Raw genomic sequence first — 25,315 nt, forward strand, 5'->3', positions numbered from 1 at the left:
ATAATAATAATTTTTACAGCCTCTATGCCGGTTATTGAGTTTGAGAGGCCAAGCGAAACCAAGTCAGACAAAAATGTAAACTGTCATCATTAGCTATATCAGTGACAGAAGAAACCGAACAACCGTGACCAGAAATAGTGGTATAAATTTGGGCGGCGATAGAAAGATAGAGACCAATATTTTGAAGTGCTGTGAGTGGAAGCAAAGCAAGAAGCATGAATTCTCAACTTCAGAGTGGATGGGCGGTTACAGATATTGACAAATCATTTTTTAATTAATTTCCAGACGAAGCCTAATTAACTATGATACTTTAAGGACTGCTTTTATTTGTTTTTTAAACGGAAATTTAGTTCAGCAGCATGCAACTTGCTATTATTTTTACACTCACATGACTATAGGTTAATAGTCCATTTTCTTCTTATAAAACTTACCTCACCAACTCTCAATAGGATTTAGATTTGGTACCTTATGTATAAAGCTATAAATATTCCATTTCCTCTGGTAGCATTCATTTTGATTGAATTGTGTCGTCGCCATATCAATATTTGTTGGGTGAATATAATAACATCGTTCATGCAGACTCATTAATTCTCGAGTTTATTTGATAATATAGACACTATGTGGTACTATTATTTGTGCAAATTATTTGTGACTGATTTTCCATAAACATGTTCTTTGGACCATCAAAATGGGATACGAGAAGCATATATATATATGGTATATTCAAAACAAGCACATTGGATATAGCTCTCTAACTGTACCTGCTATTCGAGGTGTGTAGGCGGATTTTTTAACATAACCTCCCTCTGCAGGAATTATACTACTTCCGTAATTCAGCTATCAAATATTCATAGGCAATTTAATGATGAGTGTCATTCAATATATATTCTTCATAATTAGTCAGTCTTTAAACTTATTCTAGCTTTAATATGCGTATATTAAGAAATGCTTAAATAAACATAATGCGCTTAAGTGTGTAAATGTACACCTCGATCACATCATTCATGGTTTGATAACTATCATAGCTAACTGATAATCATCATAATTTAATATAGTTAATAATGTGATTGACTCAATTTACTGAACTAAATTTATGCATTTTCTTTTAATAACTAAAATTTTGCTATATTAGTGTCTTAAAACACGGATTAATTATAAACATTTAATATTTTTAACTACTTAAAAATATTTGTTGCAGTATTAATATGATAAAAACTTCATATTTATTTAATGTTATTTTTTTTCCTTAAAAAATGTTATCCATAACAAATCCCTTGTAGTTATGGGACAAAATAGTAATGGGAAGAACATGGGAGGCTTGTCGACTAGCCAGCCTGACTTCTACTTATTCCTTTTTGCTCTTTTCAGAATTGTCATATGCGGACTCCACAATCTCTAAAAGAAGGGCAATGCCTATGAAGTGTTTGTCGGTTTCCACTTCTAAAACCATTAAAAAATTGGTAATGTGCATATGAAGCTTACCACATTGTCCACTATGACTTGTTAGTATAAATAGTAAACTCAGGTTTTCTGATTCTCAAAATTAAACTTGTTGCAACTTGTGTTCTAGTGCTCTTAGTGGTCACTTGTCCAAGGAAGGTAGAACCACTGCTTTCTTTCAATTTCCCAAAACTCAGGGTACCCAATTGGTCCAAAATTCTAGTCTTTATTTCTTTCATCTAGTTGTTGACACTTGACAGTCACAAAGCCAATTGGAATCTCAAGTTTTCAAATTTTTAGAATGAGACAATCTCATATTTTACCACTAGCATTATTCTCCTTATATTTTCTTACTTTATTTCTTTCCACCCAAGCTAGGTACCATTTCCATACAAAACACAAGCACTCACACTCTCATAATTCACCTGAAATTTCACCATCTCTAGCCCCAATGCCTCCACCTTCTTTCACTCCTGATGATGCTCCTAGTCCTAGCCCCACTGTTAATGACAACTACCATAATGCAACTAACTTATTTGATGTACGAACATTTGGAGCCATTGGAGATGGAATAAGTGATGATACAGAGCCATTCAAGATGGCTTGGGACACTGCATGCCAAAGTGAATCAGAAGTTAACACTATCCTTGTTCCCCATGGTTTCTCCTTCATTATTCAATCTACTATCTTCACTGGTCCTTGTCAAGCTGGCTTAGTACTAAAGGTAATGTAGTTACTCTTCACCTTTTTGGTTTTTCTTACATGGTTAAGGGTAAAGCTCATTAATTGACTCTGCTGGCCCACATGGAGAAGGTTGATGGTACTCTCATGCCACCTGATGGACCAGAATCTTGGCCAAAGAACAATAGTAGGCGTCAGTGGCTTGTCTTTTATAGAATCAATGGGATGTCACTTGAAGGAAGTGGTTTAATAGATGGGAGAGGAGAAAAATGGTGGGACCTTCCTTGTAAGCCTCATAAGGTATTGATGATTTAAAAATATTAACAAAGCAAAAAAAAAAATTCATTTTTTATGCTTCAAACAATATCTGATCCCTTCAAATAAATGCCACAGGGACCTCATGGGACAACATCCCCTGGACCTTGTGACAGCCCGGTTGTAAGTTGTCAAAACTCAACCTTTATTTTGTGCATAATTTGTCCATAAAAAAAAATTATTGTGTGTACATATTCTGTTTGTGATTGAAAATATAATTGCATATTCATCTATAAGTATTCCATATGTTGCAGGCCATGAGGTTTTTCATGAGTTCCAACTTGACTGTACAAGGACTTAGGATCAAGAACAGCCCTCAGTTCCATTTCAGATTTGATGGATGTCAAAGCGTTCACGTTGAATCAATCTACATAACAGCCCCAGCACTAAGCCCAAATACCGATGGAATACACATAGAAAATACCAATGATGTGAAAATATACAATTCTGTCATTTCTAATGGTTAGTCACAAAAATAATCCCCTAGTTTTCTCTATCTATTGCAACATCAAAAGGCATTTTATGAATTATCCTTTTATAGGTGATGATTGCGTGTCCATTGGATCCGGTTGCCATGATGTCGATATTAAGAACATCACATGTGGACCTGGTCATGGGATTAGGTAATTTGTTATTTATTTTCAAGAGAAAGGTCTATACATTGTCCCTGTTTTTATTTCTTGCAAGCTTGTATGCATTTTCTCTAGTTAACCTTATTAATTTTTTCAGCATTGGTAGTCTGGGAAATCACAACTCTAGAGCATGTGTTTCAAACATTACGGTGAGGGACTCAGTTATAAAAGTGTCAGATAATGGAGTTAGAATAAAGACATGGCAAGGTGGATCAGGATCAGTATCAGGAGTGACATTCAGTAATATTCACATGGATAGTGTAAGAAATCCCATTATAATTGACCAATTCTACTGCCTCACTAAAGAATGCACCAACAAGACCTCTGCAGTATTCGTATCGGATATAATTTACACAAACATAAAGGGAACGTATGATATAAGGCACCCACCTATGCATTTTGCCTGCAGTGACTCTATCCCATGCACCAACTTGACTCTCTCAGATATTGAGCTTCTTCCAGCTCAAGGAGACATTGTGCTTGATCCTTTCTGTTGGAATGCCTATGGAAATTCTGAGACACTAACTATTCCCCCAGTCTCTTGTTTGCTGGAAGGAATTCCTCAGTCTATTTCTGGCAATGACATAGATCACTGCTGACCCACCAGAATCATATTCTATAAAACAAAAATGTGTGTATGTATATAGATTTAATTACTAGGGAAGTAATCATAGAATATAGTGTGGTCTTGAGTCTTGTATTGTGATTGTTGAGGAGTTGTGTTTTAGATGCTCCTCCCAAATTGTTAACTATCTCCTATAGTTATAATTATGTCAGGTTTGAAATGCAAGTTTGGACTAGTTCATATCCAAAGCGCTTTAATTTGTAACTACTACATGTCTAATTATATATTTTGCAGTGGCATGCTGTTATAAATTTGAAACGCATGGGGTATGTTAGGATCTGAGTTTGGAAAAGATAGAGGATAGCATTAATTTTGGTTAAATTACACTATGATCAAATTTGAATAAATTTATAGAGAAATTTCTATTAAAAAAAGTATAAAAATAAATAAAATTTTTTAAAAATTAAATAAGAGAACTCTCGTCAAAACTTCTAAAAAAAAAGAAAGAAAAATACAAGCATGAGTTAGAGAAGTTTTATTTATTTTTTAAATGTTTTTTCTACAAAAACTTTTTTAAATCTTTATCCAAATTTAACCGATATTAATATAGGCAAGTGCTTAATGAATAAAGATTGCTGAAAGGGTATACTATATATAAACTTCCATTTTTTACTTTTATTAAAATGATTTCTCTCCATTGAAACTCGCACTTTAACTGAATATATATTTACATTCCTTGGAGATGAACTGGAACGTTTTCCCGCATGAGCGAGGTCGTCAATTATTGCGTCTAGACTTTGGTTTGAACAATTATGAACACTAGTTGCAGAACTGTGAAAATGGGTCAAAGATGAAAAGAAAAAAGCATTTAAATGTCACTAGTCGACCTCAGAATTTGGACTAATATTTATGCATAAGGATGGATAGATCACTACACCCCCAAATTGAGTATACGAATTAATATATTGTAATATAGCAACGAATGGCACCTGTGATGATACAGCAGATTAATGCATCCTTGAATTCACTGCTTATAAATCATTTATCGCACTCAGCTTGGTTTGTTAGATCACTCCATGAGCTTTACTATATTTTTTTATTTATAAGTTTAATAATTTGTTATTATATTATAAAATAAATATTAAATAAAAAATTATACATTCATTATCTTAAAATATATTAAATATCTTTTATGTAATAATTAGGAGGATTTATCAAAATACAGAATACAAAGATTTGGAAATTATTTTTCCTCTATACATGTGTTGTGAAAATTATGCTAGTCAATAAATCAACTACATCCTCATAGTTATATATTTCTTCCGTTTTACTATGTCTCTTTGAGTATTCTAATTTGTTGTAAAATATTTTCAATTATATGTCATTTATTAATATTTCATTTAAATATCTAAACGAAGTTATAACAACATTATAACTCTTTTAATAAAGATATTTTAAAAAATATTATAATAATTTATATAATTAATATTTGTTAAAAATGTATACGTTACTTTAAAAAATAAATAATATGAGACGAATAGAGTAGTTTCTTATTGTCAGCTATCTCAAATGACTAACTTCTTTAGTGGTACATTGATGAGAAAAGTATTTTAATTTTCAAGCATACAAGAAAGCTTTAATTTTGAATTGATTTAGGTTTACATATAAAGTTTAAATATTTGGGATTCCACGCTCGTCTTCGCTCGCTGTTTTGGCAAATAAAGACAGATACTCGATGAATATTTAATTTCTTTTTATAGAGCTTAATGTTTAAAAGAAGCACAGAACTATTGTGTCCATGAAAATATTATATTATAACTTGGTTGAGGTTGAACAAGTTATTCTTAAACCACAAAGTAGAAGATTCCAAAGCTGCCTTGGCATTTGTCTCTTAAAAGAAGATTAAGGTGATGACTGATGAGAGTATAAACAAATTAAAGAAAAACAATGGAAACATATGGGGGAATCTAGAACAAAAAGGGAATGATGATTGCATAATTATCAGTGAGCGTGGGTGATTTCAAGAGGATTTGTAGTCCATAACCATGACCTTCACTTGTAAGTTGCGTTTGGAAGTGGAGGGAGTGACAAATTTTCTTTTTCAATTTTGCACGCGCGGTGGCCACTCTAATCAATACTCAAGAGTGTCTTTTTATTCGAAGGAAGGTATTCTTGCATTCTCAGAAAAAGTAACACTCAGTGCACGGGCTAAATCCAATTGCCACCCACCAAACACACCTTTTCTCCAAGCTTTCCAAAGGGTTATTATTGTTATTACCATAGATTGCAAGACATGAAACATAGGGATGAAAAGGATATTAGCATGCACTTGCTACATTGGGATTCAAGGAAACTAATTTTATTTTATTACTACCTCTTTTTCCTACTCCACTTGATCTTCTTCTAGTCCTTTAATTATTTTGCACCACTTTGAAGATTGGTCATTCTATACACCCTTATACTCAAGGTGTTACAGAATCCATTTTCAGATATATGAAGATACAAAGATCAGATCACATGGAATGGTAAAGCATCTTGGCCAACACCATTTAATGTATAACTATATTCCAAAAGGCCTTTAGGGAAAAAATTAATAATAAGAACAACTGGGAGGTTAAGTGAAACATAGGTAATGACTTGGGGATTAGTTTTGGCGCGGCTTCAGAAAAAAAGTAAAGGGTTTGTAGTTCCTACTGCTTTATAATTTATCGAGGGATATCGCATGAATATGAGCATGGAAGGCTGTCCAAAGTGAAAGAAAAAGGTAGCAAAAGGAATCTAAGCCACTCAAAAGGGCATCTCCTATCTACCCACTACAAGTTTAGTTTATGTCTGTGCGACTATAACTTCATTTCTTATGAATATAAACACCTAAATAGAGCAAACACAGCACTTTCTTTATCCATTATGATGTTTGAAGAGACTTGTAACTTGTAAGAGAAGAAAAGGCAAATTTTTCAGAAAAAAAGAGTGGGGAGGGGCTAAAAAAATGATTTAAAACTGCAGAATAATTAATTGGGTTTTATCATATTATTTTATTTTTGGGTATACTACTTGCATTTTATTAATCTCGCGTTTGACAATCTATCTACTCAAAGGCACAAAATGAACATAAAGGAGACTGGCAATGGGGAAGGTTTGATGGCTTTTACGCACACCAATTCTAAGGGCAATAAAAATGGGTACCAGTGCTGAAGTTCGCATGAATGCACAGTGTGCTTATTAGTAGTAAACCAGTGAAGATGAAGGGTTATGAAACAATATCGAGCTAGATATTCAACATATTATAATGTTTCTTAGTTCTTAACATTGCTTTTTAGCGTATTCTCAAGATGTCGATTTTAACGCTGTGTCCGACAGAAGTAAGTTCCTTCCTATTTTTGGGAGATATATATAATTAATAAACAGAACTCACTCTACTTAAAATATTATCACTAATCAGTAATCATCTACATAGAAAGAGAAAATTCCACTAAATAGTTTTAAAGTATAAATAATACTGATGACTAGTGTCCTAAAGCTTAACAAATTAAGAGTAAAAAACAAATTATTAAAAATTGTGTTAGATTCTATTAGAAATTACAAAAAAATGTTTATACTTCTTATATTTTTAGATAAAAAAAATTAATTTCTTCAACAGTATCCTGAGAATATTTGTTAGTATTTGTCTAAAAGTAGTTCCTCTTATTATTAAATTACATTAATTTACGGACACTTATTTATATCTTTAAGTTATTTGCTGAAAGGAGAACTAGATTTGAGACTCAAAACTATAAATTTTGAAAGTATTGTAAGTGTTAGAGGCAAGAGCAAATCCGTTTAACACCCTAATTTAAAATAGATTTTGCTGACCTTATTCTACGAGTATTGATAACAAATAATTAATAATAATAAATTTTTATTAAAAATAATAATTATATTTTTGTAACTTTAATATAATAAATGTGTTTTTTTTATTAAAAAAATTATTTATGAATGTTTGAACTTAAACACTAAGGTTAAGAAAACCCTTTAAAATAATATATATTTTATGCAGTTTTGAAAAAAAATTAATAAAATTTCAAAATAAATTTTATTGTTCCTGATGGTTTGTTCGCCAATGTTGATCAATGTACATTAGTTATAACTTCCTTAAGTTTTGATATTCAAGTTGTTTTTAATTAATTAAGTTTACTTAGTTTTAAAATATATAAATTTAATTTTTCATTAATTTTATTCTACTTAAAATTTTTAATTTTATCCTATTTTTAAAAACTTAATAATAGAATCAGAACATAAAATGACTTCTGAAGTTTAATAATAATAATAATAATAATAATAATAATTATTATTATTATTATTATTATTTGAAGAATCGTTCTTCCTCGACTGATTTTTGTCATAGAAAACTAACTTAGGTTTAGAGAAAAAATGATTTGTATAAAATGAAAAATTAATTACTGCAGTTAAAAGTGCTTAGTAAAATGTGCATCAAAGATACTATTGGTTTAATTTAGAAAGTCGATTTCAAATCAATTCCTAACTCGTAAACGGAAAACTAATCAATCACTTGAAAGTTTGAGGTATAAGATTAAAAAAAAAAATTGAAAAATTAAGAGTATTTTTAATTTACTTTTTAAAAACAATTTTTAAAAAATTATGGTATAAAAAATTATAATGAGATTTGAAAATAAATGACCAAAAAACTAAAAACCTTTTCTTTTTTTTTTTGTCATGAACGAAGGTCATGTTTGGTTTCTTCACTTCAACACCTCTTTAGTTCCCAGAATTGGGCCTTAATGCTAGGTTTCAGGAATTAAGATGTCCATTTAGTGTAACATGGAATTCTGACCAAAAAATGGGTGTAACATGTAACATGGCTTTTGGGCCATTGGCTTAAATTCAGTACATTAAGCTCTTAAAAGATTATTTTGATTTGTTATTCTATAATTATTTTTTATCCAACTTATTCCTCTAAATCAGCGTTGTTTTGAGCTCTTTTATTTAGCCTTATATAGTGGTAGTTGTCATTTATATTTTAAATCTTATAATATTTTGAGAATGAGGTTTAAGTTTAAAAAAGGAAAGGAAGATAGTTTATTAATCTCAAATATGATAATTTTCTTGAATTTAAATAATAAAATAATAAACTAACATAAATTTAATGTCGTAATTAGTTATTTATTTTTATAAATATTTTGTATTATTTATTTAAAAGTTATAACTTATTCTTAATCTTTATATTTTTATAAGATTTTTAATTTTGTTTTTTAAATTTTAATTCCTTTTTTTTAGAGAAAAAATGACTTTGTCCTCTTGTGAACGTGGCTTGACAAAAATGAATAAGTGTATAAAAATTGACATATTGCAAAATTAGTAAATTATATCACTATTAAGGATTAAAAATATTAAATTTTAAAAAATAAAATAAAAAATATATTTAAAATTGTTCTGATTCTCTCTCTCTCTCTCTCTCTCTCTCTACGTGCTTTGTTTGAGAAGTTAGGACACGCAATATTGATTTTTTTTACATGTTATCTAAAATATCTTTAGCTTAGATGTAGGTAAATTAACTAAGTTAGGACTTGTAGATTCTCTTACGTGTGAAAGTTTTAAACCCTTTCTTCTAAGGCAATGATAAATCTCACTTTAAACTTATACTAAATTGAATTATTTAATTAAACTATTTCTTCTTCACATGAGTTAACATTTTTTTATGCTTTTGTTAAAGTGGCATCATGAGAATTGATTTGATATCTTTGCTTTCATGTGAACAATTGATGTATGGTATTAATTCTTGAGTAATTCACGAATCTAGAAAAAATAAAGTCGAATAAATTATGCTTTTCTTTTCAAGTGCTCTTTTTGAAATTTCTTGGAGTTTTCTATTCCTTGATTTTTAAGAATGAAAATATACTAATTAAGCATTCTTAATCAATACACGAAATTCTGGATTAGAAAATTAATTTACTCGTGCATAAAAGTCTACATAAATTAAGTTACTTGCAAATTATTTAATTATTTAATTATAAATATATATTCCAACTCACTTGTTTGATTAAATAAATTAACTTGATTTTCAATTTAAATTTAATAATAATATTATTACATATGCCTTCACCATGTTCGTACATTTAACATTAAACAAAGTGTATAAATTATTGGTTTGAATTAAATAAAAATAAAAATCCTTTTTATGTACAAGCCAAATTTTTAATTCATTCAGAAAGCATGGTTGGTTTATTGAGGGACAAAAGGAAACTTGAAAAGAAGAAAAGGCTTACTTGTTTGGAATAACCTCGAATAAAATAAAAAAGATTGTAGGGTCTGGGTTTTGTATTTCTCCACAAATTACAAAGAAAACAGTGGGAGAGGAGGGAACTTTTATAACACTGACAAATGCTTATATTTTGATTTATGTTTTTATATTATAAAAATTGAAATGTCATTTTTAACATATTATACTTTTTTTTATATATTTAACCAAATAAATTACTTAAATCTTAATTTAAATACTCATTTATTTTCTATTGTACTTATGCTTTTCTTTCTTTTTCTTACATTACATATAATATTAGAGAACAAAGAGTATTTCACATTATTTATCTTTACATCTTCATTTACACTCATCTTAAAGGAATTTAATCAGTAGAAATTATGAATAAAAGGTTAAATTTTAGATAAAAAAAAATAAATGCGCATAATTTTAAAAAATCTAGGAATCAAACTAGGCAAAAAATAAAAGAAAACTCGATATATTAAAGTAATAATGTAAAGAATTTACAACTGAAATATAGAAGATGCTTTATACTGTAATATAGTAAAAAAGTGAGTAATGTATGTGTACTATTTGGATATAAAAAAATAAAAATATAATGACTTTAGGTACCGAATATAGTGCTTGGACAACATAAACACGTCAATATCAGTGCACTCTTTCAGCGTAGCTTTAAGGACCAACATTGTATTGACTTGGGTGAAAGCTATGTACCCCAAGTCAGGCCTTTTTTCTTTTTATATTGGAAAAAGGAAAAAGCAACACACTTCTTGTTGTAATCATGCCACGTCACCCCATCGCTTCGCTGACGAAACACCAACATCCACGTTTTCAAATTAATATTTCTACAAATAATTGATATTTAATATTTACACTCTTTTTTTAAAAAAATTTTACCAAACACTATGAATAACATTTTTCTTTTCACACCATTATCAAGTTTTGAAATATATAAGACAAACATAGCGATTTGTAAAGATTCGCCAACTCCTTTTTTTTTTCTACTTTTTCTTTGTGAAATGCCAACCGCTCAGTTCATACTTGATATCAATTACACGTTTCAATTTTTACTATTTTACGTGATATATATAATCAATTTTAATTAATTGACAATATAAAACTCTTTATAAATAGTGTAAAATATACTAAAAGTAAACTAAAAACATAATTTTGACATACTAATAATATAACATTTTTATACTACTCTAACTCACTAAAATATATGATAAGTATACTTTCAGAATTAATTATTAAAAGTAATAATTAACCGTTACCAAAACTTTTTTTTTTTTCTCGTGGGAGAACTTATAATACGAAGACTTAGTTTGACTTGGTATAGAACAAAAAGCTTTTGTGGCATATTGGTCATTTAGATTCCATAAAGAACAATGGAAAAGCTTCGTAATGATGGAGAGCCACCATCTTATATGTCCTTATATTGATCACTTTGAAGCAGCAAAGAAGCAACCAAGAAACTACTTGCTGCTGTCTCCTTCTTCTCTCAAAACCGCACGCGTTCTCTCTTTTTCTCCGAACCTTCCTTACTTCTTGTCACCAATTTTTTATTCTCAACACCCTTTTGAACATGGATATCAGTGCCAGTAACAGCAGCAAGAAGAGGAAAATTTGCCGCGAAGAAGGTGAAGAAGACGAGGCCAAAATGGAGACGTTCTTCGCTTTGGTGAGAAGCATCCGCGAGACTCGTGATCGATGGATCGGTTTCAGGTCTGGTGAAGGCAAGAATAAAAGGAGTAATAAAGAAGAAACTAGAGTTACGGTTTGGAAACCCACGTTTCAAGTCGAAGATTTCGCGGAGCAAGTACAGAACGGAAATCGAGACCCAAGTTTGGGGTTATTAGAAGATGCGTCTCGGAGCAAAGAGTGTGGTAAAGAAGAAGAGGACGCGGAAAAAGGTATCGACTTGAGGCTCTCACTTTGAATATGAATGGACCCAACTAGATAGAGCACGTACTGCTACTGCATGTCCTTCTCAAGTGATCGTAGGTATTGGCTTTGGCTAAGTGTTATATTGGTGCATGAATCATGATGAGAAACATAGAGCCATGTCTTTAATTTCACCAACTTCATTGCCACTGCTGTGCAACTTGTAGATTAATTATTTAGTTAATATGTTTTTTTTGTTTTTGTTTTTTCTAAGGCTTTCAGTGATCAGCTGTACTTCTGAACTTCAACAAGTGAAAGAATCCTCTCTTTTCTGTTCGATCTATGCTTCAAAATTCAAGGGCAGAAACCCTTGGTTTTTCAACCAGGAAAATGATTTCATATATTATTTACGGGGTAAAATAGGTAGATGAAAAGAATAATAATATATATATAGAGAGAGAGAAAAAACTCAACACATTATATTTAATAATTTTTATAAAGTAAGAGATTAATTAATTCAAGACATTGTCTTTATATCTTTATATCAAATTTTATAAAGTTAAACATTTGTAAATATATATATTTTAAATACATATTACTATTAAAATAAAATAAAAAAATTATATTATAAAGTATTTATTTATTTTCTATATAAAATTTTATAAAATTAATCACATTTTATAAAAAAAATTAAGAAATATAAGTGTCGAAATATGCAAGTTTAACATTTGATATGGTTGGATCTGACTCTTTGTATGATTAATTTATATAAATTAGTGATAATATTAAGTTGAATTCTATTAATTAATTCAATATTTAATTAACAAAAATAATAATGTATTTACTTGATATCAGGAATTAAATATTTAGAGATGAATTCTACGTACAACAATTATTATTGACAATAAAAAGATGTGTAGATATCCGTCTGAAAATAATTTTAAATACTATGCCTATCGTATAAAATAATACTGAATTGAAATTTTTTTAATTAATTCAGCATTGGACTGATGGAGTTTATGACCATTAAAGAAAAGTATTTATTAGTGATCAAATTTAACCATAGAAACCGAGTAACTTAACAACTAATAATAATTAAAAAATATAAATTATTAAATAATTTTTTCAATTGCAAAAGTAAAATATATATTTGTTTATTAATTCGGTCACTAAATTATAAATAATAAGTTAGTGACTAAATTTTGCCGTTGTAAATAATGGATTATGTATTCAGTTATTAAATTGCAAAACAAAAAATATTAGCAACCAAATTAGTGTCTAAATTTTTTGTCATTAAATTAACAACCAAATTATGCGGTCACAAAAATAAAGATGCTTTGAAAAAATAAGTGAAAGTACAAAGAAAAGAAAAAGAGAGAGGGTATTCTCTCTATGCGGATACAGAATTGGTTCTCACATAGATTTATGCAACCATCATTTATAACTAACAATTTAATAATTTCTCCGATGAATTTTGTTATTAAATTAATAAATTATTGACTTATAATAAATTTAATTGCTAGATTAATTAGTAATCAATATTTTAGCAACCATCTCCTGTCAATTGCTAATTTGGTCACCAATTAATTTAACGATCAACATTTATTTGTAGCAACCAAATTTTTCAGTCACTAACTTTTCTTTAGTTGTGTGATGAGGAGTAACCTTTTTACTCACTTGATTTGATAAGAACTAATTCTAAATATAACAACCTTTTATCGTATTAAAAATTTATTTAAATATAATATAAAATATTATAAATTCAATAATAGTTTTCTTTTAATCTTGCTTGTTTATATAAAAAAAAATTGTTATAAGTTTAGATGAATAGAATTTCTGCCATGGTTTGTATTGCATGTAACATCTGTTTTTTTTTTTTTTTAATTTAAAGTTTAGTATAATTAATTTTAATAAAAATAAGTTTAAATTAGTAAATGCAATTAAAATTTATAAAAAAAATTAGTTTTCTGATTTTTAAATTAACACAGGCTCCTATATTGCATGCGTGAATAGGATAACATATGCAATCGGTGAGAATGACCCCATCAGAACATTCTTCCATTCAGACAGACTCAGTCTGAGACAGACCATAGGAATGAAATTCCACGGCAGACTTCAGTATTTATGTGTCTGTGTGTATATAAATAATGAGTTATACAACAATTGTTTTGTATTGCCTCTATTTTTCCTTACACATCCATTTAGCTAAACTTTTTATTTATTTATTTACAAATTTATAATTAGATTAATTATCTTCTTATATCATATTTTAACTCTCAACTAATTACGAATATACTACTTCAACACTATTTTAGATAAGAGTAACATAAATGAAATGTATGGTAAAATTAAAAAAAAAACATTTTTAATTATATTTTATAATATTTACACTAACACCTAATCCCTTTAATAAAACACGGAAAAAATTATTTGTCTTATTTATAACATAACTGACATTGGAAAATTTTAACTATTTTTTCTTATTTGCTTTACTCACCATTAATCTTCACAGTTTTGTTTTATACTTCTTTAGTTTTAAATTGAAATATAAAATTTTAGAGTAAAACATTATAATATATAAAAATTAAATAATAAATTAAAAATTAATATTTTTAAATAAAAATACAGTTTCATTTTAAATAAAATAAATTTAAGATGTGTGATTTTGATTTTAAAAACATAATTAAAATTGGGTGAAATAATCTATTTATTATAATCTTTACGGACGGATTAACCTAAACCCGTTTGTGATCAATTATTCTAAATAAAAAAAATGAAAATTAATTAGGGTAATAACGATGTTTGTCAAAGAACTGAACAAATTTTTTTAACTAAAAAAGTTATAAAAAATATTTATTTTTGTGATTTTCAAACTGTTTTAATTTTCTAATAAAAGGATTATTTATTTGTTTTTAATTAATATTTTATGGGTAATAGTTAGGATTATTTTTATATATGATATTTTAAAATAATATATACTAAAATATGGTATTTTTAAGAAAATTACAGAAATATAAATATGAATTCAAAAATCGTGGTTGATAATTTTTTATGCATATGTAAATATTCAGAGATAAAATAATTAAAAATTATAAAATAGAAAAAATGTTAATAAAATTTTTAATAAATTTTAAAACGTCTAATATTTTTTTGAAACACCAAAAACTGCCATCAGCAATTTTTGGTGAAGAATTGCTATTATCGATTTTTAAATTTTTTATATTGTATTAATTTTCTCCAAATTCTTTATTTTAGTAATTAAGTTTTTTTTATATAAAAAAGTGCCCTAATAGTTTATCAGATGCACGTTGCTTCTATTTTCTTTAAGACAGTTCGTAGAAAATGTTAACAATTTTTTATGAACTGTTTTATAATTTTTATGAAATATTCTTTATTTGCTTTTAACAAAATGAAGCTGTTGAAGACGTAGAAATAAAATCAGAAAACAAAATCTTCATAATAAAGTTAAGTTTAATGATATTGAATGAAATTAAAATAATTATATTATAATATCTTTTATTTTTTAATATATGTTTATGAACATGTTCAAAGTAACAATAAAAATGTTTATATTGTAAAATTTCATCATATAACTCTTTTTTTTTTTTTTAACTTATTAGTATGTGTCTCTAAAAATATTATAGTTATATATAGATAATGACATATTGGTACGGCAATTTAATTAACTTAGTCGCGGAAGGTATAAAAAAGTCAGATGTATGTCAGACTGAGATCACATGATGTTGTCATCACTTAGTCACAGTGACACGTGTTCAGGTAATGGTCGATACTCTTCGATGCGTCATTCTCACGCGTAATACTCCACACGTTATACCTACTACTCAACTTTGTAATCATTCAGTAAATTTAAAATCAAAATATTAAATAAGATTTTTTATCTGATTAATTAAATGTTAAATTTTTATTAAATTTATTTTGTACTTTGATTCATTCATTGTTACTTTAACACTATTCATTGAAAATATTTTTAAAAACCTTAATTCATTATCTGACATTTTTTTATTTTTAAATATCATTTGAAGTGGTAGATGCATCTTGTTGAAATATTTTATGTTTAAATTTTAGCTGTTTTTTAAAATTATGTTTAAAAAACAATGTATAAAAATTTAATTTAAATATATTTTATACTATTATCTAATTATAAATTAATATGTCAATAAAAATTATTATTTTTTAATAATTAATATAAAATTTTTATCTAATGTGGATTTTAAAAATTATTTTTACAATACATTATTTGTCACTTTGAGTTTAATTTAAAAATACTGTTAGTGTTATGATTTATACCGTTATTTTATAAATATAATTTTTTATTAACTATTGCAAAAAATATAATTTTATTAATATAATAATTCTTAATTTTTTATAATTATCTATTATAATCACCAATAAAAAAAATTTAGATCTGATAATGGTAATTTTTTTTTTTACATATACAAGTACTCAAAAAGACTTAATTTAAGTAATATTAAGTCTTTTGACATTCAAACTAATCTATGTTAGTTTAAAATTTTAATATTTTTTAATAAAATATAACTTTATTTAATAATTAAAATAGGGTAATAATATATCTTTCTCTAAACTTATATGTTTATGTTAAGGTTCGAGCGGTTAAAAGTAGGGGAGGAAAAAAAAACTCTAGCAGAAAACAAAATCAGTTAAGATTCTACTTGTTTAATTTTTTTTTTTTTCTAAAAAGGGGGAATTTTTATTTCTTAGTTGAATAATATTTTTAATGTAAAAACAATCGTATTTTCATTATTCATTTGAAATAAAAAAATATTTTACTCGTTCACTTACTTGTCTTAGTTGTGAAAATAGAAATCAGCTAAGTTTATTTTCTCATATAATTTTGTTTAACTTAGCATGAAAAAAGTTATATTATTAATCGATTATAAATATATTATTAATATAATTTTAAATTTAATTATTACAAAAACTAATGATTGTATATATATATATTTATTTATTTATTTTTAAAGAAAAATCAACAGAGAAAACACTAAAAATATACGTTTAAAAAATAGTGGCTGCAGTCTTATGTAACGCGAAACATAAAAGATTGAAAGTAACGTAAAATAAATAGTACCTGAAACGAGGGAGAAAGTCTAAGGGGAAGTGCATCATGTGTAGGAGAGGTCGAAATCATGACGAATCACAAGGCGTGCCTTACGCATGGAGCGATAGCACGGGGCAGTGACGTCATTAGCAAAACGTCACAAGTAGAAATTTGATAATTGAATTGAAACAATGAACGCGTAGGTTCACGTCTTCGTTTATAAAACGCACACATCATAGAATTGTTATACACGGCATTCCATTTTCAACAAAACTTGCTAACCCAGGAACTCTACACCTTAATCCCAGTACTCCTCAACCAACCAACCAACCACAATAACGCAGGTTAATTAATTTCCGTTGCCATGGAAAATAAAAAGAAAGAGGTGAGGGACGGTGAAGACGATGAGGTCGAAGAAGAGATGAAGATGGAGAAGTTTTACTCGCTGTTGAGAAGCTTCCGAGACGCACGTGATCGACGGCGAAGGGAGTTGCTGGAGTCGGACAATAACGAGAGAAACAGGAAAAAGATGAAGGGGGACACGACAACCAACGCCAAAGCCGAGGTTTCTTTCGAGTGGCAGGACTTTACCACCGAGACTCACTTCAGACAGCCCCCTTTGGTTTTCCCGAATCCGATTCCGTGTGACGCAATCAAAGACAACAAGGGTAGTAAGAAGAAGAAGGAACAACAACACGATCTTGCTCTCGACCTCAAACTCACTCTCTAACTGCCGCACCTTCAACCGAAAAACCGGTCATCATGGACCTTCAATTTTACCTGGTCTTGTTAAATGGTTACCTGTATTATTCATGAGTTAACTTTTTCTATATATATATATATATATATATATATATATATATATATATATATATTGCGATGATGCAATTTGCTGTCTGTCAAGTTCTTGTTAGCATTTTTTTTGCCATACATATATATTAATTTTTTAAATATATTAAAACTATTATTTTATTAATTAAAATATTAAAATAGTTTAATTAATATAAGTTTATAGTTAAAGACGTATATATTATGAAAAGTTAATTGTATAAATATTATTAGTGATATTATAATTTAATAAAAAATTAAATTATAATTATTAATTTTAAGATAACTAATGACAGTTATCAATACATGAATTATTATTTTTAACTGTAAATTCAAATAAAATATATAATTATAGTTATTTTCTTTTTTTATTTTCGTAGAAGAAAAACTCAAAAGAAAAAAATTTAAAGCATTTTATATTTGATAAATCAAATACTTATTATCAATCTCATAATCTTTATTATTTTTAATGACGAATTCAGATACACCTTGACTGTGATCTTTAAGTACGGGATAAAAAAACACGTAATTAGGTTGAGTGATTGAATTTCAACAGTTCTTTATATGTGGACGCCGTGGAATTCATTTCTGATCAGTAATCACGGAACATTGATTTCCAACCGCTGAATCATTCTTACAAATTGAAAACTGAATCTATCAAACTTCAAAAAATTGCATTTTATATTATGATTTGATTCAGTTAGTCGAACAGATATGCACTTTAGTTTATAATAATATTGTATAGATATACAATACATTCTTTTTTTAATTTAATATTTTTTTACTTTTTTTATCGACAAATTCATCATTCCCACTTTTATCTTTATACTTGAAGCAACACAAAAAAAGGAAAATTATGTCTAGATTAGAATCTCAAGAACACTATTGAAGATTAAAAAAAAAACAAAAGAGAGTTCTTTTTGTACGATGAACCACTTTGCAAGGCAGAGAGAAGAGCCAAGTTTTTTTTAGACTTTTCTCTTTAGCACCCTCGGATCCGAGACTTGATATTTAATAGGTCAATTTAAATTCCCCAAATCACTAAGAAGCGTCGGTGCTTCACGTTATTAAGGGAATAGAGTTGCTAGGTCCCTTAAATTCTATTTTTTAATCAATAAATATCTTAAAATTTAATTAAATATTCTAACTTTATTTTTTATTTAATTGATTTCTAAATTTTATAAATATATTCCTTAAAGTTAAATTGTTTTAATTAATTCTTAAATTATTTATTTACCTTAAATCTGAATCATTCATTGATTTTTTGTTATGCTTTATTTTTATAAATATCAAAACACGGAAGATCAACTTGTTGACAGAGTTATTTATAGTAAATGTAATTATGTTATTTGACTCAAATAAGATTATCTTTATTGGAAAATATATGTGAATATACTTTTCTTTGTTTTAAGTTGAAAAAGTAATTTTATTTTTATTTTTTAATTTTTAAAATACATACACATATATATATATATATATAATTTTTCAAAATTAAAAGATAAATAAAGAAATAAAATGATAAATTTTTATGTATATGTAAAAGAACGTAGTATATAATAAATGAACGATTTTTTATCAGGAACAATCTTGAGCCTCGGGGACACATATATGACTGACTCATGATCGTGAGGAGAATTCATCCCAAGGAACGATCCATATGTAAACATGCATGTTTGATTATTTTTTTTTAATTTAAAAGTAATCGCTTATTTATTATTTTTTCCATAAATTAATAAATATTTAAAAAAAACTAAAAAACAAGTTTGATGAGAAAGCATCATAACTTGCTATATCATAACTAGATCATAATTTTAAATGTAATTTTTTCGTAATTTAAATAATTTTTTTTATTAAAACTTACATGTTATTCTACTTTATATTATATTCAGTTATTCACAAACACAGTCTTGGTATATAATACTTCCTTTATTTTTTTTAAAAAGAAATCTTTGTTATTATTATCTATTTATTTACTAGTTTTTTTTATAGATCATGGATCAAGCTAAATAACTTCACGCTAGTTAATGTACCGATTTGGTAATTATTTATTTAGTAATTTGAGATGATATTAACTATTTTAATTAATTCTTAATTATTTTACGTATTTATCATAAATAATAGAGATATAATCTAATAGTTGAAGTAAAAAATAACTTTAATATAAACCAAAAATTGATATATTTTCATTATGTGTAGCATTTATTTAAATGAAAATATAAAAAGAAATAAGGATAGTAAAAGAAAGAAGTACGTCTTTTTAATACAAATTAGGATAAATAATTTTTTTAGATACATGTATATAAAAAAATTATATATAATATTAAATGAAATATTATTTTTGTTATATTCAAATAATGAAATTGGATAATATCATGATGAGGAATCGAATTAATTAGCTTTTCTATTTCTAAAGTATTTACTATACAAAAAAAGAGGGGAGAATGGGTAAGAAGATTCCTTGGTTAGCTTGCTCTTTAATTCCCTCCATTTTTATTCCCTCTTTAAACATATGTAGCAGGAAAGAATTTGGAACCATGCTTTTCTTTAGATATTTGGTGGTTCGTAGTCACTTTGTAATCGTATGTTTAAATATTTTGATGTTTGAGTATAGAATGGCACCCACGTAGGATTCCATGTTCCTTATGCCTTTGCGATGTCTTCGTTAGACTTATAATCTTGAAATCTGAAAAAAAAAAAAAAAAAAACGAAAAACTACTAATATATAACTATGTATATAGTTATAAAATTACTTCCTCCATCCCCTTTCGTTTATGATTTAGTTTTAATTTTTTTAAAAACTTTTATATTTAGTAGAAATAAAAATATTTCTAATAAATTAAGGAGTTGTTTAGTTTTTTTTTTTCTCATTTTATGTCTTTACCTTTCATTATAAAGTTTTTACCTTATTTTAATTATATTTTTATTTTTAAATATTTATTAAAAACAGTGACGATAAAGAAGTTGTTTTTCTTATTTGATGTAAATTTTCTTAAATCAAAGTAAGATAACAATTTTGTGATTAAAAACGAAGTTCTCAACAAAATATATTCTTTTATACATCATCCTAACATTATCAAAGAATATTATTTTAATTAAGTTTCTTAATAAAATACTTTCAGAGGTGAGAATCTAAAATTCATACAAAGATAATATTTTTTTATAACATAAAAATCCATTTATAAATCTATCAATATTGTCAAATTTAAACCTAATTTATACCTTTACTCCATCATATTCCTGTCCATCTAAAGTTTTTAATAATATATGAGAAATATTAACAACATACTTTTACACACTTTTAAATACACTTTTTTAAACACATTTTAATTATTTATTAAAATTTATTTAAAATAAAAAAATATAAATTTTCATTTTTTTACTATTAACTTAATATATTTTTTTATTTTTTAATAAATTTTAATCATCATGTGTTAAGGTACTTTCTAACATTCCTCATTATATAAATTGACGGAAGAATTGCAGCCTTTGATGGACAAGAAAAGCAGGCACCTTAGCTTATAAATATAACAAGGATAATATATGGAAATTTTAATTTGACTAGGAATAGACTCACGTTTAAAACACGAATTAATTAAATGTTAAATATTATGCAGCATCTGCTACTACTTCATGATTGGTTTTTCCACATATGTACAATATTTAACTCTTAGATGTTAAGGTGCAGAGTTATGAGTTTATTTTCATGTATATATATTGGTAAGAAATGAATTAAGCTTTGACTATATACGTAAAAGATTAACAAATTCAAAAGGTCATAAGACTTAATTTGAGTGTAATTTGTGATGTTAAACCCACTGTGTGATTTTAGTTAAGCCCAACAATACGTATCTCTTTCCATTTGAGTTCCTCTATAGATGATTTTCTATTCTTTAAGAATGAACAAAGGGCAAAAACTTGAAAAATTGGATCTCAAACCCTGACGTTTGAGAAATTAACACTTATTAATTAAAGACAAAGTTATACACCAACGAAACACTAGTCGGATATCTAATTTAGGCTTTTCAACTTTCATAGTCAGTGAGCTAAGTTTTGCACGCACTTCAATGCGTGAAAGAACGGAGTAATGGCATGAGAACATTGCTGAGTAAGCTGTAAATCAAACAACGAAAACGACAATTATAATTTAGATAGAAACGGTTAATTTCAGTGAACATTAACAGGCTGAATGAGCCAGCTAATAAGTCTCTCTATTATAAGTACACTATGCCTATTGCTCTTTGTTGAATTGGACCATCACTAGTCAGAGTAATTCTTTATACACTTTAGGCAAATACCTAATGCCTAAGCATAAGACAATAGATCATTATATCCCACATACTTCAATTGAGTGGTTATGGCAGACCCTTTTTATTCAAATATTTTTCTACGACTCACATGCAGTACCACACCAACATAAAAAACGTGCGATGGTATATCTTTATTTAAAAGTTCTCCAGTCAAATATTTGTTATTTTGGAAATAAACTATCATTATTTTAGCAGGAACACACACACGTTTAATGACTTTTATAATTCTTATAAAATATATGCATTAAAATTTTGTTAATGATTTTTGAAGTTTTCTTTTATTAAGGGAGGGTCCTAGTTACCAATGAAGTAAGTCAATGTTAAAAGATAAAGATGTCAAGAAAGAAGAAGTAGGAAAGGGCGAGAGCATTTCAGAATATGCACACTATGTAACTCATATATAATATATAATTTAATAAAATATTACTCCTACTTTTAATTATTTATTTAAAATTTACACTTAATAGTACCTTATTTTTATTACAAAACTAGAAAATTAATATAAGATGTATAGAGGAAATTGGAATACCAAAATCTTAATTGCTTGTTAATATATAAAAGAAAAAAAAAGGTCTCGATGCAATTTAAAGTTATTGAGCAGGCCAACTATTCTCCAAAAGATAAAGATTGTTTTTTAATTTGAAAAAACACAAAAACATGCCTGCTTTTAATTTGTTTAGGTTTTACACAAATGTTTAAAAATAAAAAATAAAACAATGTGATAACTAACTAAAAATTATCACCTGTTAATTTTTTTATGAGATCACGCTATCTTTAGAGACAAAAGTGGTAATTTGAAAAAAATTTAAATCAAATTTTTTTATTAAAATTTTGAAACAAAAAATATATTGAAGTTATTTCTTTTGCTTTTTTTCTCTCATAATATCATGGGAAAATTCAAAAACAAATATAAGAAAATCTTATTGTGAATGATTCGGGATTTTAAAGATACCACTTCAGTGTTTGTAGATTTTTTTTTCCCTTTGTTTGGAAAGGAGTTGACGAGGATATGGGTGTGGTCCTTCTTTATCTTCCAATTTTATTGGTAAGTGAGACGAGACAGAGTCAACTTGCAATCTCTCAAAGTAATGATGATGAACTTGATATCCGGCCGTTAATCTTAAGATTCATCTTGTTATTATAAATTGACACTTCATATAAGATTTTTATTTTATTTTATTTTTTCATATATGTGTTTTTTAAAAATATACTACAACCATGAAATAATCACTTAAAAGATGTCCGATTTTGGTGACATAGACAATATTTTCCTATCATTAACCCTTTCTCCTACGTCTTTTACTTTATACTAGTGTCAGTGGTGCCATTTTATCAGTTTCTGTAACACGTTGAACGTGCACTTGTGGTTGATGAATGGAGTGAGAGTCCTTTTGTGGCCACAAATTTTGAAAGGGTTACTTTCAAGTGATTCATCTCAACTCCACGTTCTACAGAACATGGTGCATGGTCAACCAATGCCACAAGAAGCAGGTGTATTCACATCCTTGCGTGTCTACACCGAATTAAAATGTATGTGTCTAAAATCTACGATTAATTATTATCAAAAAGTAAAATTATGCAGTGCTAATATTACATGTGGTGAGCGTGTGGATAACTATTCTCATGATTTACTCATCCTGTTAGTTTGGAGCCTTTAGCTGGCTCGTACTCAAATTAAAGGAAGCAAAATTCTAAATAAATTCGATTGACGCGTATAAATGGTTGAGATTGAATTGTGTGAACCAGAGTGGCGACTTGCATGTAACAAGCTTAACCACTACTCGAGATGATATGATTGAATGAATCCTACCTTAAGGAAATGGAAGAATACCATACCACTTACCACTACTTACTCATCCATCCATACTTCATGCAAATTGGATTGTAGGAGCCACCCCTTTTAATTTGGATTTGTGGTGAGAATGAAATTCATTTCATTAGCTAGTGATTTCTGTGTTATCCTTTTATATTATTATTATTATTTTTTCTTAAGCCAGTACTTTTCAAGTAAATTCTATTGTCAAGTGCTGTCTTGTTTTCATGATGCCATATTTGACTACCAATAAGGATATTCTTAATCTAATGGCATTATAAAAGAGGACCAAAGCTCCACTCGGGGATTTTCATTTTCATATGCACAGTGATAGTTAATGAACAGAAGTGATCGACAAGGTTTCACTGCATTCCATGGTGTTTGTTCTTAGTGATTATATTTACTCCTTGAGAACTGCATTGTATGAAAGCACGAATATGCAAGACTTGTGACCATTCTTTCAATATGTGTATGTATTAATTATTGGCGGTTATTTTTAGATACCCTATAAGTCTCCTTTTAAAGCATTATAAACCCTGCAATCTTTTGCTTCTATTTCATGTCTTGCTGGTTCGATAACCTCACTTGGAGTGGAACCACATTGTATTACCTATATTTTGATCGGTCTACAAAATTAGAAATTAAGATAATGGAATATTTAATCCTTACGAAGACACATCCAGAGTAATATGGAAAGATAAAAAGAAAAATGATGGCACCATTAAAATGAAGTAAAGAATTCATAATTGGCAGGGAGATGCAAAAGGATTTGTGCGGTGAGAGTGGATCGAACACGCGACCTTCAGATCTTCAGTCTGACGCTCTCCCAACTGAGCTATCCCCGCCTGATGCTCTATTAAATTAAAACTTATAATTCTTTTAATATCTAAAAATTAAAAAATATTAACTTATTTTTCAACTAAACCAAACCGCTAACCAAATCTTATCACATATAGGGAATACATTAAATTTTATTTATTAATTTTTTTTCTAAGAGTTTATGCCTATAAACAATGGCAAATTTTGAGACAAAATTCTGGTAGAAGAAACAATCCCAAATTTATATTCAACTAATTTTTTACTCGAAATTTATATATAAGATTTTTCTCACTTATTTCTAAATATTCAAGTAAGTACTCAGTAAGCATAGATAAAGAGTTAAAAATAATATAATAATTCCATAAATGGCTGGATGTCTGATTTATTTTAGTCATGTTTATTCTAAATAAAAGAAGATATTTGTATCGTTGCTCATCGTATTATCTGTGAATGTGATTCTCTTGATGTTGTGACTGTCCTGAAAGGTTTTTATCACCATGTTATATAAATATCTGCACTTGATTACCAACTTTTTCCAGCCACTTCATTTTATCCATGTTACCCGGGATGTTAATTCCATTGTTGAATAATGTTTAGCCAAGTCAGGTGTTTTTGAAGACTGGGTTCCACCTCCACAAGAGAAGTCTCTCATGCAGCTAAAAATTTGGGAGCTTCTCTTGCTATATGTTGATAAA

At 27.6% G+C, this 25,315-nt stretch overlaps 3 protein-coding genes and 1 non-coding gene across 4 annotated transcripts; 3 read left to right on the forward strand and 1 right to left on the reverse strand.

Moving 5' to 3' along the window:
* The first annotated feature begins 1,741 nt into the window (after positions 1-1,741).
* On the forward strand, positions 1,742-3,667 carry LOC113873428 (polygalacturonase At1g48100-like). Its single transcript, XM_027511534.1, has 6 exons — positions 1,742-2,164; positions 2,251-2,421; positions 2,515-2,559; positions 2,691-2,898; positions 2,978-3,059; positions 3,166-3,667. Exons 1-6 carry the CDS (start codon positions 1,742-1,744, stop codon positions 3,665-3,667), a joined length of 1,431 nt encoding a protein of 476 aa, XP_027367335.1.
* A 7,741-nt stretch (positions 3,668-11,408) lies between these two features.
* On the forward strand, positions 11,409-11,828 carry LOC113873689. Its single transcript, XM_027511940.1, has one exon. The coding sequence runs from the start codon at positions 11,475-11,477 to the stop codon at positions 11,826-11,828; it is 354 nt and encodes a 117-aa protein (XP_027367741.1). The 5' UTR covers positions 11,409-11,474.
* A 5,389-nt stretch (positions 11,829-17,217) lies between these two features.
* LOC113873725 (protein NIM1-INTERACTING 1-like) lies at positions 17,218-17,583 on the forward strand. The gene has a single exon (XM_027511997.1). It carries the CDS (start codon positions 17,218-17,220, stop codon positions 17,581-17,583), a length of 366 nt encoding a protein of 121 aa, XP_027367798.1.
* Positions 17,584-24,573: 6,990 nt separating this feature from the next.
* On the reverse strand, positions 24,574-24,646 carry TRNAF-GAA. Its single transcript has one exon. It is a non-coding gene; the product is annotated as a tRNA-Phe (tRNA).
* Positions 24,647-25,315: the final 669 nt, after the last annotated feature.

Source organism: Abrus precatorius, unplaced genomic scaffold, assembly GCF_003935025.1.
Source record: "Abrus precatorius isolate BTA unplaced genomic scaffold, Abrus_2018 Scaffold7, whole genome shotgun sequence".
NCBI lineage: Eukaryota > Viridiplantae > Streptophyta > Magnoliopsida > Fabales > Fabaceae > Abrus > Abrus precatorius.